This window comes from Dendropsophus ebraccatus, chromosome 5 (genome assembly GCF_027789765.1).
Source record: "Dendropsophus ebraccatus isolate aDenEbr1 chromosome 5, aDenEbr1.pat, whole genome shotgun sequence".
NCBI classification, from domain to species: domain Eukaryota; kingdom Metazoa; phylum Chordata; class Amphibia; order Anura; family Hylidae; genus Dendropsophus; species Dendropsophus ebraccatus.
Genome location: NC_091458.1, coordinates 69094038 through 69110531, shown reverse-complemented (window position 1 = coordinate 69110531; position 16494 = coordinate 69094038). Strand labels below are relative to the sequence as shown.

At 41.3% G+C, this 16494-nt stretch overlaps 1 protein-coding gene across 8 annotated transcripts in view; it reads right to left on the bottom strand.

Moving 5' to 3' along the window:
- ENOX1 (ecto-NOX disulfide-thiol exchanger 1) overlaps positions 1–16494 on the bottom strand; it is a 454877-nt gene that overhangs the window by 141357 nt on the left and 297026 nt on the right. For 7 of the 8 annotated variants that reach the window (XM_069970542.1, XM_069970543.1, XM_069970546.1 and 4 more), the window contains one exon: positions 15771–15908. In XM_069970542.1, the coding sequence (XP_069826643.1) occupies positions 15771–15908 (138 nt within the window). The remainder of the gene's footprint in view (positions 1–15770; positions 15909–16494) is intronic. The other variant, XM_069970544.1, reaches the window with a different exon arrangement.

The following is a 16494-nucleotide window of genomic DNA, read 5'->3' as shown; positions in this document are numbered from 1 at the left end:
GGCTTCCCATTCATAGGAAAAAAAAGGATATGCAAAATACTGTAGCTCTCACACCACATTGGGAAGGTTCCTTTCCCTTTAAGGCTATGTTCACACTACGTAAAAAACACGCCTGTATTTTATAACAACAGCCATAGTTGCACAGACAATGGACATTATTTGCAAAATAACGGCCGTTGTTTGCGCAACTATGGCCGTTGTTAAGAAATACGGCCTTGTTTTTTACGGAGTGTGAACCCAGCCTAAGTCTGTGTTTCACTCTAACTAGGAGTCTTAGAACATGACTAGAGATGTATGCCAAGCCAAAAATCTCTCCAAAGAGAAAGACTAGCCATCTGCAGATGGTTATTTAGGGGTAATGGTCCCTCTTCAGTACAGAGTAGGATGCTGGCTATTGAGAGACCCATTGTCATGGGACCAAAATGATACTAATTCACCTTGAAGAGTGTGTCAAGCATATAGAGAAACTTAAGGCCCTATTTACACGGAACAATATTCGGCCGATAATCGTTCCGTGTAATAAAAGGCAACGATCCGCTGAAATGAACAATGTCTGTTGATCGTTGCAGTCGTTTGTCTTTCAACATGTTCAAAGACAAACAACTCATATAGCAGCAATCTGCTGCTGTTGCTCCATGGAATAGGAGTGGCGGCAGCAGAAGACCGCCGCTATCCTCTATGGGCTTCCTGACGATCTAGCGATCACCCAGGCAGCCCCCCCCTGCACTTACCTACTCGCTGCCGTCGCGTGTAATATCGGTGGCAGCGAGTGGGGAACGAGGAGTAAACAAGCACTCACAGCACTTGTTTGCTCCTCACTTTCACCCCGTGTAATAGGGGCTTTACAGTTCATGGTAAACCAAGTAAATAAAAAAGTATCATACCAGCATACACTTTTACCCGCAGACACGAAAAAGACACCCCTTTTGACCTTTGCCAGGCCCATAATTATCTATGAACCAATTAAAAGATTGTGTTGGGAGCATTTCTAATGGTGCTTTTACACAGACAGATTTATCTGACAGATCTTTGAAGCCAAAGCCAGGAACAGACTATAAACAGGGAACAGGTCATAAAGGAAAGAATGAGATTTCTCCTCTTTTCAAATCCATTCCTGGCTTTGGCTTAAAAAATCTGTCAGATAAATCTGTCTGTGTAAACGCACCATAAGTGCCTACACATTAGGGGAGATTTATCAAACATGATGTAAAGTGAAACTGGCTCAGTTGCCCCTAGCAACCAATCAGATTCCACTTTTTATTCCTCACAGACTCTTTGGAAAATGAAAAGTGGAATCTGATTAGTTGCTAGGGGCAACTGAGCCAGTTTCACTTTACACCTTATTTAATAAATCTCCCATGCATACTGTATGAGTGAAGTGTGTACATGCCCTAATCTGTTTTAGCTTTGTAGTCAGCATTTACAGCTTTCCCAGTATACTTTTAGAGCTGCATCTGTCTTTAACTTTTCTGCTAAATTCAGACTCTCATTCTATATAATTTTTTAAACTAAATATAGATACAATTTCTTATCGTCAGAAAACTTGGTAGACATTTCATTCAAATTTACTATTCAACTGAGTGCAAATTATTATTCTCTGTCATCGGTGGCTAAAAAAAGAATTGTAGTACATTGCCTGAAAGAAAAACTGCTGTGTCTGGAAAACATTTCTTTTTCTATTATATGAATAATATAAAAAAAAATACACACATATAGGAACTATATAGAGTTCGGCTTACAACTATCTATGATCTACCCATAGACATGACTGCTTGGTATATTGAGGAGAGATGGGTCATTAACAAAAAGATCTTGTACCGGCTTTCTGAGCATAGAAGCATCAGGCAACAGAAATGCAAAATGCCTGACCCTTTAAGAGTCCGCATGAAATTTCTGCCCAAATTACAAAGTGTGCACATACCTTAATACTCCATTGGAAAAATTATGCAAAGTAGCTTCTCTCCAGAAAATAACTTGTTCTGCAGTGCCAAACATTAGAGGTATGTTCCCCTTATTGGAGAGATTCATTCTTAAAGGACACCTATCATTAAAACAAACCTTTGACATGTCAGAGGTTTGTATCGGTCAGGGCCTAGGTGCTGAGACCCTCACTGATCTTTAGGGGCGCGCACTCTGCACCTTCATCTCAGTCTCACTGCTAAAGTAGCTGTGGCCTAAATTATAATGGAGCCCTATGAAACTCAGGTAATCACTGTAGCGGAAGTTCCCTAGGGCTTTATTATCATTCCGTCAACTGCTACTTTAGCAGCGAGACTGAGATGAAGGGGCAGAGTGTGTGCTGCAGCATCTGCCCCTTCATTCTAAAGATCAGCGAGGGTCTCGGCACCCAGACTCCAACCGATATAAACCTCTGACATGTCTATGACATGTCAGAAGTTAGTTTAACCCCTTAGCGACCCATGACGTATCTGATACGTCATGGCGCTGCGGGGGGTGTTCAGAGTGGGGTCCCGCCGTTCTTCTGCCCGTGCCGGGCCTCAGCGTCGGAATGACGCTGATCCCGGCTCGGCAATAGATTGCTATGGCCTGCAGCAGGCCATAGCAATCTATGACCGATCTGATGGATCTTTGCTGTGTATATACACAGCATTGATCTCTATGAGAGATCAGTGCTATGTATATACAAGCCCCCCAGGGGGGCTTCTAGTCTATGTAAAAAAAAAAAAAAAGTAAAAAAGTGTTTTTATTAATAAAAAATCCCCTCCCCTAATAAAAGTCCAAATCACCCCCCTTTTCCCATTTTATAAATATAAATTAATAAATAAATAAACATATTTAGTATCGCCGCGCGCGTAATCGGCCGAACTATTAATTAATCACATTCCTGATCTCGCACGGTAAACGGCGTCAGCGCAAAAAAATTCCAAAGTGCAAAATTGCGCATTTTTGGTCGCATCAAATCCAGAAAAAATGTAATAAAAAACGATCAAAAAGTCGTATATGCGCAATCAAGGTACCGATAGAAAGAACACATCATGGCGCAAAAACTGACACCTCACACAGCCCCATAGACCAAAGGATAAAAGCGCTATAAGCCTGGGAATGGAGAGATTTTAAGGAACGTATATTTGGTTTGAATTTTTTACAGGCCATCCGATACAATATAAGTTATACATGTTATATATCATAGTAATCGTAACGACTTGAGGAACATGCATAACAAGTCAGTTTTACCATAGGACGGACGGCGTAAATGCAAAACTCCCCGAAATCAAAACAAATTCGGTTTTTTTTCAATTTGACAGCGCAAATGATTTTTTTCCGGTTTCGCAGCATATGTTATGGAAAAATAATGCCGGTCATTGCAAAGTACAATTGGTTTCGCAAAAAATAAGCGCTCATATACGTCTCTAGGTGAAAAAATGCAAGCGCTATGGACTTTTAAACTTAAAATGGAATAAGCAAAAGCGCAAAAACTAAAATAGGCTTTGACCTTAAGGGGTTAAACAGTAGGTACCCTTTAAAACCCTAAAAGGGTTGAACGCTGGTTTAAAGAAAGCACTGTAGGTGCACTGTAGTGCAAGTTCTTATCCATTTGAAAAGGAGCTCCTTTCAAACTTCTATATGAAGGAAGAAAGGCAACTACACAAACTACAGATGACTGCTAAAAATCCTTCCTTTTGTAAGGGGGCCCTATAAACAAAAAAACTGAAAAAAAGGAACCTTACCTTCCTCTCTCCCATGCCGCTGCTGTTGTTACAGAGCTCTGGTCCCTGATGTGGGGCCAATCAGCAGCCACAGCAGTATCCATCATCAGCCACTGATTGGCTGATTGGGTGAGCGAGCCTGTGATGTCATGGTGCAGCAGGGACTGGAGCTCGGTAAAACCCCCAGGAGTGCTGGAGCGAGGAAGGTCAGAGTCTGTTCTTTATTTTAGTTACCCCCTCCCTAAACATAAATGCAAAAAAAAAAACATGCCTGAACAACCACTTCAATGTCTGTATGTGGAAGAGAAAAAACTAAAAAGTCCTGGTATGGAACGTAAAAAAAAAAAAAAAAAATCACACACAATGAAAGGTTTGGCAAGATAATTCCTGAAAATCTTTGATACACTATAAACAATCAAACATGTATCCCCTGGATTTATAACACTACTATGATACACAAAAGGTTGGTCTGTGCAGAACTCCTCAGGGCATCGCATCCTTGGCCCAAATCCTAATTAAAAGGCTGTAGACTGACACTCCATATGAAGCCAACAATCCTGCTCCTTTGCAGAGAAACAATCCTGTGTACCACGGCTTTGTTCCAGCATTTGGCACATTCTTGAATTATTTTTCCATCCTCCATATGGCCTTTTTTTCTTTGTCTGTAGTTAGTAAGCAAAACTGTGTAAATGCAGAATAACCTTGGAGAATCAAAAATGGCTTGTCACAAGGTATCATCGCATTACAGTAGGTTCAGATATACAGTGGTATGCTGCGTACATACAGTTATAGACAATAATGCAACTTGCTTTAAAGAGGACCTCTGACCTGTATGGACTTGTCCGTTTTAATATACACTAGTATTCCCTATGAAATAACACTTCTGGAACATCTTTTCTGATAGCTCTGTGATGTACTGTTCCTCCTTTAAGGCACCATAACTGACTGCCGAAAGATTGGTCACCCATCAGTTCTATGTCCGGTCTGACCCCTGTCCTCTCCATACACAGGAACGTTCGGCATGGCAGAGCGATCTATTTTCTCTATTGGGAGGGAACAAAGTGGTTGGGCAATGATTTTCCATCATGCCCAACCCTATCTCAACCACCATCACCTGTCATACCTTATACTGGCAGCTGAATCTGGTGTGTTACCATTTTGGGGGGGGGGGGGGAGGTCTTTGCACTGAGACTGCCAGCTTTGACACCTCCCCAGCTAGTAACCACAGTTGGCTATTGAGTCAAAATAGATGAATGGCACAACAGAGATATAAGTAAAGCTGTCTCAGAATTTCATGGGGAATGCAATTATTTTACCAGGACAAACCAGGAGAAGCCACAGGTCCTCCATAAACAGCATCAGTCATGTAATATGATGGGATTAGTGGAGATCCCAGCAGTAGGAAGCAAATGTCTTGACTAGTAGGAGCATATGAAGGTTCTCTCAGAAAGACATCCGAGGTGTGGACTGACCATGCTGTTAATTCAGTCATATACAATTATACACCCCAGCTCTTGTACACAGTTTATGTAATTACTTGCAGAACAATACTTATAATTCATGAAGATGAGAGATACTCGCTTACAACCAAGCCTCTGAACTTATTTCACTGCTAAACCCTCCTTCCTTCCTTATTTTTCTTTATCTTTTTTTACAAAACACAATTACTGAACACACATAAAAACACAGGAGCAATGTTATTTGGGATTCGTAGATTAGCATTGCCTTAATGCAATTCTCAATAGACAGGCTGAAGTAATATAAAGCCTCCTTGCTTTTAGCCATTATGCATCTGAATTTACTTCTCTGAAATTCCTTCCCCAGGGCCTGTTGAATTTCAGCAGAGTCCTCCTTCATGTTGTGAATAGAATGCGTAACAAGCCCGGCGACTGCTTATGTGCGGTACGCCTAAGCCTTACAGTAATGCTGATACAAAGGCATTTAAACACTATTAGAGATGTCGTTTGATAAATTGATAAAATGTCTGCATTTTAGGGACATGCAGCTGCTGAACAACTCCACAGGCCAAATATATTACCTGTGGGATTATCATTATAAGTTATGCTGCGTTTACACAGACAGATTTATCTGACAGATTTTTGAAGCCAAAGCCAGGAAGGATTAGAAAGAGGAGAAATCTCAGTGTTTCCTTTATGACCTGTTCTTTCTTTATAGTCTGTTCCTGGTTTTGGCTTTAAAAATCTGTCAGATAAATCTGTCTGTGTAAACGCACCATAAGTTGGTGGTTGTTTTAACTACCAAAAGCCTCTAATAGTAATGAGTTAAATGGGGTTTATGGGATTTATTACAGGTTCAAACACAGTTAAAACACAAAAATTACCTTTACTGACCCTGAATCCACCACTGCATTACTGTTACACAGTCCCATGCCAGACATGTCAGTTTTTTCCGGCGCCGCATGGGATCCCAGACGGATCGTATACAATGTGTGAATGCTCCATCCGGGATCCCATTGCACATAAGGCTATGTTCAACTCCTCAAAACTACGGCCGTAGTTCTGTGGCGAGAACTACGGCCGTAAATTTACGTAGTGTGAACATAGCTTTAAACAGTTTCCAGCCTTTACTGATTTGTTTAAATTTCCTCCATTAATGTAAATGATACAGTTTCTAATAGTCATACAGGCCTCTTCTGTGTGCTTGCTTGTGTACAAACATATCTAAGTTCCATTCAGAGAGTGCGGGAGACAACAGATGTTCATGTAAGAGATATTGTGACTAATAAAAGTGTTCGCAAACGTTAGTGACACACATTTTATTATGTAACGTTATGTATGTGCTGCTCCTTTGTGTGCATCTGTTTTGATCAGTTATTCCATTGACTTCCATTATAAAAAAAAGGATAAAAAAAAAAAAAAGATTAAAACACATCTTATTTTAGATAAAAATGGTGCATTTTCATCAGTGTTTTTTTTTTTATTATAATGGAAGTCAATAGAAATATGGATCAAAACGGATGCACACAAATGCATCCTTTTTTTGCATAAAATGGATGAAAGAAAAACAAATTGCAAAAACGCAGTGTGAACCCAGCTTAAGGATGATTAAATAAATAGTGTAAATTAGGCAATATTGTACGAGTTGGTTTAACCCATAAACTCTGGTCTGCCGCCCAAAGAAAACAAACTTAGGGGACATTTACATGGATTGTTTCTGCCCTGGAGAGCAGAAAAGATATTACCTTTCCTCACTACTTGGTGCTACACTTCTCCATCAGTCCTGAATTGGAGTTATAACCCCCAAGATGGGAGAAAGGGTACTATATCATGATTGTTGCGTGCAGACAAAACCACACCTCATGTGGTAGCCAAAAGTCACATCATGGAGCCATTGGTTACTGCATGGGGTGTGTTTTTACAAGCATGTGAGGATCATGATAGACTATTAACCTACCAGTCTTAAACTTACTGTAAGCCTTATTATTTGTGGAAAAATTTACTTTAATGCGTAGCTGTCACTAAACCCTCTGCTGAATCAGTGGTGAATTTCTCTCATAATTTGGAAATTTGGGTATCCATGACAAAAAAACCATGATTTGATGGCAATGTTTCGTGTTTTCCATCACCGTGTGGTTTATGGTCATGGAAACTTCCGGATTACGAGATTAATTCACTGCTTATCCGGCAGCAGGTGTAGTGACAAGTACTCTAAGTTTAATGTGGACAAATCATCCAAGGATGTTGGAGCTTATGATACATAAAGCTTATGATGGGAATGGCACGTTGCAATACTCAGCAATCAGAAAAGTTGAATTTTACAAGTTTAAATTCCCAGGGCTGATGAAGTTCTTGGCTGTGAATTTCATTGCATAGCTGCAGAATTTAATCAATACCCAGCACACAGTTTCACTTCACTTAACCTGGAAGGAACAATTACTATTCAGAGTCAAATGCTTTGTCAGAAACATGTCCTCTGTCATTCTAACTTTCTTTTCGACTTGCTTTCCACATCAATGAAGGTTTCTTCCGCAGTGGCTACTTTGAAGCCTTCAAGAATTATATTCACATTCCTGTCACAAGGCACCAGCTCCTAGGAACGGATCCATTACATGTTAATGTTTTTATAATCCCAAAGCACTTGGTGACAGACTGAATATTCCACAGGTTTAAATTATTCTTGGTGTGAAGACAACGTCCCATGTGGCTCCCTTCAAGAACCGCATTACAGAATCAGCTCACAGGAGAGCAGCACGTCTCACTTCACTCTGAGCTGCGACTATCTAAAAAAGTTAGCTGGCATGAATACAACAAACACAAAAAAGGCAACAAAATACCGTCTGGCCTCTTATTCGCTGACAATCAAGGAAGATCCACACAAGAAATGCTGAAGCGCTATAAGCTACCATATGAGTGTACCTGACTTTTACAGGTTAGGTCTACCATGGTTGTGGATTCATCACGCTCAGGAGTGAAACCAAAAGTGAATGCACCAAAAACCACATAGGGGAATATTCATCAAACTTCATCGCCATGGTGAAGGTGCAGATTCTTATCTTTTCTATGGCGTACACCAGCCATAACCCTTGCTCACCTGATGGGCAGAAAGGGGGGTGCGGCGAGGTCCCCCCGCCACCGCCTTATTTATCATAGTTTAGTAAATCAGTTATACAAAAAAGCACTCCCTGAATATTTTCTTTTTAATTATTCATTATGCAGTTAGGGTAAATTTACATGGACGGATCTGCAGCAGCTTTTACGCTACGAATTCACAGCGAAATCAGCTGCTGATTCTATGCCAATGACTTTCAATAAGGATACATGCTCGCAGCGGGATTTACATCCCCCCCACTGCGGCTTGCTTCGAGGTTCTTGGCTTGACGTCCCAATCAGCGCGCTGCCTGCCGCAGCCACTGATTTGCTGAACGGGATGTGAAGACGCCGGGAGCCCCTGAAGCAAGCCGGAGCAGGGAGGAGGTAAAGTATGCTAGCAGGGGGTTAATGGCGCTGTCACGTACATACTCCCAGCGGGAAAGTCATCGGCATAGGATCCGCAGCGGATTTCCCTGCGAATTCAGAGTGTAAAATCCGCTGCGGATCAGTCCATGTGAACTTACCCTTAACTCAATATATTTCAGCTGGTATTAACTCATTTAGTTATGAGCCTCTTTTTTCCAAGCAGCCTTAGGGCTGCATCCAACTTCTTTAGACATCGGTAATCAAATGCAAAGAGTTTGGGTTCAGGTGAACATACTTGAAATTTGCTCATTATGTGATCTCATAAAACGTGTTTCAGTGCTCTCAATGGGGTCACCATCTCAGCCAGTATTTAGTTGCCTGGACTGCACCACACGTTTTTCACAAGGGGAGACAGAAACTCCCATCAGAGTTAGGGCATGTTCACAATGAGCAAATTAGACGGAATTCCACGGTGAAACTCTCCGCTGAGGAAACCCGCCTGCTTCAGTGTCGGATTGCATCTTTATGGGAGGGCTCACGCGCCTCCACTCTCCTCTTAAAGAATTGAAATGTCAATGCTTTAAGCGGAGGCGCGAAAGACCTCCCATATAGATGCGATCCGACACTGAAGCAGGCGGGATTCCTCAGCGGAGAGTTCTGCCGCGGAATTCCACCGCATTTGCTCAGTGTGAACATATCCTCACTGATGATAATTATACAGCTCCCATTACCCAGATACACCCACTTCAGTCTCCCTATATGTATAAATAAACAACTGATACAGCAACGATCTGCTGCCGGCGCTCCGCGGAATAGGAGCGTCGGCAGCAGACGCTGCTATATCCTATGGGCTGCCCAGACAATCAGTGATGCAGCGTGAAATAGCGGCAGCAGCGAGCTGGGTACGAGGAGCAAACGAGCACTAATAGCGCTCGTTTGCTCCTGTCAGTAGCCTGTGGAATAGGGCCTTTAGTGCAACTCACTTATTGCTTTGATCCTGCTGCTGTTTTGCAAAAAGCCAGCCTGTTCAGTCCAATGCTCTTTCTCCAACACTATCTTTTATGAATGTGTCCTGGTGGTAAACAGCCCCTTGAAATGCACAGAATAAGGAATATCTGTGCACCACGTAGGGGACCCTTAGGGGCTCAAACTCAGCAGCAAGAGCATATACATCACCTTGTCACTGCTCTGATGGGTTAATCTAATAGAACATACAGGTTGGCAGAACATTTTTGAGTATTGGACTAATAACGGTTTAATACTTTATGCCACTGACAATTGTAGTGCACAAACGTTTAAGAACAGTAAATTATCTAGACAACTGCCTCACTTTATCTATTCAATAGCAATGGTATTTTCTATAAAGTTTTAAACAATTGAATTTTCAATTACTTAAATGCACTGACATTAAAGGTTTGGCCCCTAAGTGTGTTTCACATCTCTGCAATCTGTTGTTCACTGGCTGCTGTTAGGGTTAGTTTGTCCCTAGTAGCAGAGACTATAAGACAGAACACAGGATATGGTGGGGAGGAAAAAGAAAGAGCCTGCAATGTGTACATGCAAGCTAAGCCTGTGTAACTCCTCTAAAGGACCCACACTGTGAATGTAAGGTAAATCAAGGCTCCCACTTCATATTGGCTACACCAATTTAGTGCTGCTCACAGTACCTTACAAGGTCAGTGCATCAGCAAATTCTTCTTCATCCACATTTCATCTACAGTACTGTGCTCTATCATCCTCCAGTAGAGTAGGTTTTGTGCTGTGATTGGCTGGATAAGGAAAGGAAGGGCCTTGAATATGTACTACTGGCCCCAGCTCTGGTCCCATCCACCAAATGAGGAGAATGAGAAATAACTGTGCACCATGGAGGGGGCTCCAAGGGGCTCAATAACAGCAGTGAAGGCATCAAAATTACCTTGTCTCCACTCTGAAGGGTTAATCTAACAAAAATATACAGGTCTTTAAAAAACTCTTTTGAAACGACAGGTACACTTTAAGTAAAAGGGACTATGAAATCTACAGCCTAATGTTGATCTCACAGTTCAAACACTATACCATATCCCCAGGCTCTAAACCTTGAGAAGCCACTGTGAGAAAATACTTCAAACAGGATATGTTGGATTTTACAGGAATATGCTAAGAAAAAAAAAAAACAGCACCTTATACAGTTTGATGTACTAAAGCTATCTTAGGTGTAAAGATTGGAATAGGGGGCTATCCCGCTAAAATCCAGATATTGCTGCAGTGCAAACAGATATCAAGGTGTACTGTATGTGTGTGTATACAAATTATAAAGGATGGGGGAGAATTTATAACTGTATGATTCAGCAGGGATGTTCTGTTGCTTATGGCTGTGTAAAAGAACTGGTAGATGAGCTGTTGAAAAAGACAACAGCAACAACAAAAACAACAACAGCAAAAGACCAATAAAAGAATCCTATAATAATTTATCAGTGGTACATCGTGGTGACGCAGCTCGCACCCGCCGGTGGACTGAGACGGGCGCACACGTCTCCGCTCATATAATAGACTCCATTCTATGCACGGGCGGGAATCCGCCAGTGCATAAAATGGAGTCTATGACACGGGCGGAGACACGCACGCCTGCCTCAGTCCGCCGGCGGGTGCGAGCTGCAAAATGCGCGACGGGTTATCCGTTGCCATTACGCAGTGTGCACGCACCCCAAGGCTGTGTTCACACAGCATTTTTGCTGTCCGTTTAATGAGAAAAAAACGGGTGCATTAGTGTGCATGTTTTGATGTTTTCCCATTTACTTCAATTATAAAAAAAAGGATAAAAAAACGGATAAAAACGCATGTGTTTTTTAGGGCTCACAAATATATCCGTTTTTAAGTAAACAGATCCGTTAAACGGATAACAAAAACGCAGTGTGAACCCAGGCTAATATTTAAAGCCTTATCTATTAATACTATTAGGGCCAGTTCACACAGATTTCAGCACTGATTCCTCGCTGAAAATTCCGCCTGAAAACATAATGCAGAGCCAAATTTCATTGAGTTCAATGGAATTTGCGCTCTGCAGTCCACACGGCGGAATTTCCACGCTGAATTTTTCACGACGGATTTGCCATGTCAATTCTTCTGGTGGATTCCGCTGGTGGAATCCTATTGAAATGAATTGAGCATTAGGCAAGAACACTTTCCTCGCTGATTCAGCGGGGATTCCTCAGTGTGAACTGGCCCTTCATTAGGAAACTGAGAAACTATTAAATACAAATAACAAATGTGTGTATAATTCAATAAAATATATGACTTTTCTATGCTACAACTTGAACACAGGTATAATACATATCCCAGCAAGTGTGGGCTATAAATATATATATGCGGCCCATGTTTTAGGTGGTATAGGGAAATCCCATAACACACAAGAAGAATGCACATCATGTCTGTGGCCAGGCCGCTCATTCCATTTACACATTCACTGCTAACTTCTACTGTGCCAAACACATGTATGCCGTATTCTCTACTGAGAATTATGAGGCAATTAAAACACAATGAAATTTTGTATGGCATTAAGTGAGCATATGGCTATTGTTTATTATAATGAGGAATCTTTCCCCGATTCTCAATAGTAAATTGTCAAAATATTTTGAAGAGAGAATTTTTTAGGCTTATTCTTAGAAATCCACAGTAAGCAATTACACTATAACATCAAGAGAACTAGCATAAAGTGAACAGAGAAGACCAGAACTGTATAGAAAAAGTGACACTTTAATGTCCCCTAGGAAATACAGTTTTATTATTTTCCAACCAGCCAGGTAGGTGTGTGAGATTGTATCAGCTGTGAAATATACAAATTGACAGTACTTTTTTGGTAATAGAAACACTTTCAGCGAACGGCGAGTCTGAGGTTCGGATACAATGTTTATCGTCATCACTCATCTGTGCTGTCTTGTGTTATAAAAACATTGTACAGTCTTATGAATATGATTAAATCCTACATCTGCAGTACGACTTTTACCCAAAAGAGCATTAATCACAATACTGATGTTCAAGCTGTGATTTCTGACATTCAATTTCTGAGCCACTTCACTTTATGCTTTCCTCTCCCCCATTCCTTCCATTTATTAACTGAGGAGATGGAGCACTTCCCCCTACTCCATGCACAATGCAAAGCCAGGCTTTCTGTACAGCAGTAAGGGGGTCACATATACAGTGTTCCTTCTGTCTCATAATTTTTCAAACCTACTGTATGTGGTTGTCTTTTACAGTAGTCACTTCTGGAAACTGAATTAATATAAGTTGTCATGTTACGGAAACATCTCCCATTGCCGTGTAATTTACATAACATCTATATGCAGTTCCTAGATGGGCAGGAAGTTTTGTTTTAAAGAAGTACATTACATAGTTTGTAAGGTTGAAAACAAAAAAACATGTCTATCAAGTTTAACCAAGGGAGGAGATGAGTGAAGGGAAGGATGGATAGTTACATTCTAAATTTCTACATATGGGGTACTCCAAAATCAGGTGAGATTTTTTGTGTGTATGTGTGTGTGTGTGTGTGGGGGGGGGGGGGGGGGGGGTCTTAGTTCTGTACTTCCTGGTTGAGCAGTTTCTTAGTACAACCCAGACCCAGAATGCACATGGCGGTTTTTGCAGTGATTTTCCTACTATTCTGCCGTAAGTTGCACATTTGCTGTAAAATACCGACTTGTCGCCTTCATTCGCATAATCATTGAGGGACATCTTCCTATTCCCGTGTTTTAAGACACGCAACTGAAGCTCCACGGACTCCTTTTTTGCATATTTAAATTTATAGGGAGGGAAATGTATCAATGGAGACTCTTGATTGAGTACTTCAATGGACTTTTTTCACTAATCTCCCTGAGCTCAGTGATTGCTGTATTTTGTTGGTCTTCTTTTCATTGTCTCTGTTAGTCATAATCCTGCTCCACACTGATGAGGGGCAATACCCCGAAACAGTTGTGTGTGGATGGATACCTGGCTTTGGTATTTCCCTTGTCATGTCGCAATACTCTCAACTAGAGATGAGCGGACGTCGGACTTTTGGTCCGACTGCATCGGCGGCCAGGATCACACGCATGACAAGAGAGCGAACTGCTTTCGGACCGAAAGTCCGAACAGTTCGCTCATCTCTTCTTGCAACTGAGTTAGACTCTGGCGCAAAAGGGGCCACCCTGGTATTTTCCTATTTGTGTCCCAATACTTGCAACCAAGTGGGAGTTAAGGGGCTACATATCAGGGTGGTGATCTCTTCACTAGGAGGCACCCATTGGCAACAGGTTTTCCTTCTGTGGAGGGATATATGGCTATTCCTGTGTTTTGAGACTCTCAAATGAGGCTCCACTGACCCCTTTTTTGCATACAGTATTTCAATTTATAGGGGGAAATGCATCAATGGAGACTCTTGAGTACTTCATTGGATTTTTTCACTGATCTCCCTGAGCTCAGTGATTTCTGTGTTTTGTTGATCTTCTTTTCATTGCCTCTGTCAGTCACATACAAAATGCAAAAAAAAAACAAAAAAAAAACAAAAAAAAACATGTGTGAACACAGCCTTAGAGAGTGAGGTGTGAGCACAACATGCTGCCTTGTTGTGCTTAATGAAGCAACAGGTGCTGCAGATCGGTGGGGTCTCAGCAGTGAGATCCTAAATAATCAAAACTGTTGACATGTCAAAAAATGACAGCAATGCTTTAAACAAACCTATCGTAAGTGTCCAGTTTTCTGTCGCCCTCTTCCCAATGATTTTCATTATTTAGCAACACAATGTGTTAGGGATACAAAAGTGATGTTACCTGAGCTTAAACAGAATTTCTAACAAATTGTAATACATTCAATATTATCACAGATATGATTAGATATTCTTCTGTGAAATTTGTACTGAAATTGTTATTGGCAGAGAGTAGAGGGTCTTGAACATTGCTGATGTGTTCAATAATATATCCTGCACTGTACAAATCAGGCAGCCAACAGCATGGGCACCATTAGGCGCAAGCCAAGGGAAAATTTCTGCATTAAAAGTCTGCCACCTGACGTGAAATCCAATGCGGCAGCTATTAGTTTTACTGGTGCCTTTATTAAACCAATCTATGTAGGCATATATGTGAGTGTATCAGAGTCCACACCACGGTTTTAGTTCTTCCTAACATGAAGCTGTTCAGCCTTGTGATCATTACGGTGAAGAAAACATTACTGTGCAAAAGCATCGAGCATGACCTTATTATACACTTTCCAGACAGAATAAAATTATGCATTGGCAAAAAGGTCAAAGTCTGCCTTTAAATATTGATGGAACAATGCTGTATCTCCTATTTACTATTTAAATATTAAAATGCAGCCCAATGCACTCTTCAGTAAACCATCAGCCTACCATTAAATCCATTCTATCTATCTATCTATACTTATGTATCTATCTGTATCTATCTATCTATGTATCTATCTATACAATACATATTATACATAAATGCTGATCATACATACGTAGAGGATATATATACATCAGTATGAACAGGCGAGAGATTGTTTACTGAAGCTCAGTACGTTTCCTCCCCGGAGACAGAACTTAATTTGGAAGTCGCTGTACCAAGTCACCTAATGAATATACAGCGTAAAGCAGTATGCTCTTGTTAAGTTTTGTAGAATGTTCCATCACAATTTATGTTCCAGGACCTTACAATCACCACCCAAACAATAATTGTACAAATAAGAAGAGAGTCAACATACATAGCTCTGAAGCACCAAATGATTGTTAATTAAGAAAATAATGTGTGTTTTTCACTGGAAAGCGTGGGGTTTATTTTAATCCCTTGTTATCTGGATGTGCTTTCACGCCAGCATACAGAGCTCAATGCTCCAGCTCCTGGCAGGAGGCTTCAGCCAATGGCCGTGTTTTTCTTCTGCCAGCATGCACAGAAATGTGACTATAAAAGGCTAATCACCTTCCCCATATCCTCCCTTCTCCGCAGCCGAGCGTCTTCCCTCTCGACAAGTCTAGGGATACAGATTGTTTTTCATAACATTGTGCCCTGAAGAATTGTGGCTGACTCACTGGGCTGTGTTACAGCGGGTGCCGTTTATTATCATACAGTATCCGAGACGGGAGAGGGAAAAGTAGAAATAAATAAAGTGTCACTTTGTAGAGTCTGATCCACTTATGTGGAAACTAGATTAGGACAATCCTTCTGCAGACGAGAACTCTTACCTGAAACTAGCTGCTGGCCGGCAAGTCCTACAGGAACCATCCCCAGGTTATTCATTGCAGTAGCCCAAGCCGTTGGGTCTGTTACTGACATGGTAAGGTGTGTTGCGTCGATAGCTATACTTCCCAGTGCATCAGCTGCTGCAGACAGGAAGAGAAGACACAAAAGACATAACTGGCACTTGAAACATTACAGAGCAATCTATTGTGGCAAATGTTTCATTTGATGTGCACTGGCTTTGCAGGTCTTTTAGATATTATGCATGATGGTGAGATTATTATATAACTTGCATGGGCAGAATCGCATGTGAGAAGTTTATAATAGAACAAAAGTTGTCTTCCTCAGATGCAGAACGGAAAAGCAAATCCTGCAAATCTAGAGATGTAAAAGTGTTGGAAATTGGCACGTATTACTGCATGACTAAGCACATTTGTCTTGGAGGACTACCTGGAAACACTTGTCAGAACTGTTATAATGGCCTTGTTGTCCGTCATCCATTTTCCCAGAAATATATTTATTATTAGGGGCTTCTCAGGTTCCCTCCCCACCAACTGCTCTCCCATCTAGCAGTGTGAGATGGATTACATCGTCTATGAAGGACTGCTTCTGCAGCAAGATTGGAAGACTGTGGGCTGAGGAGAAAAGCCCTTTAACTGCACGTTTCTTTTGGTTTATTCTAGCGATCAATGGGGGTCTAGGTACCCAGACCCAACCAATCTAAACTTC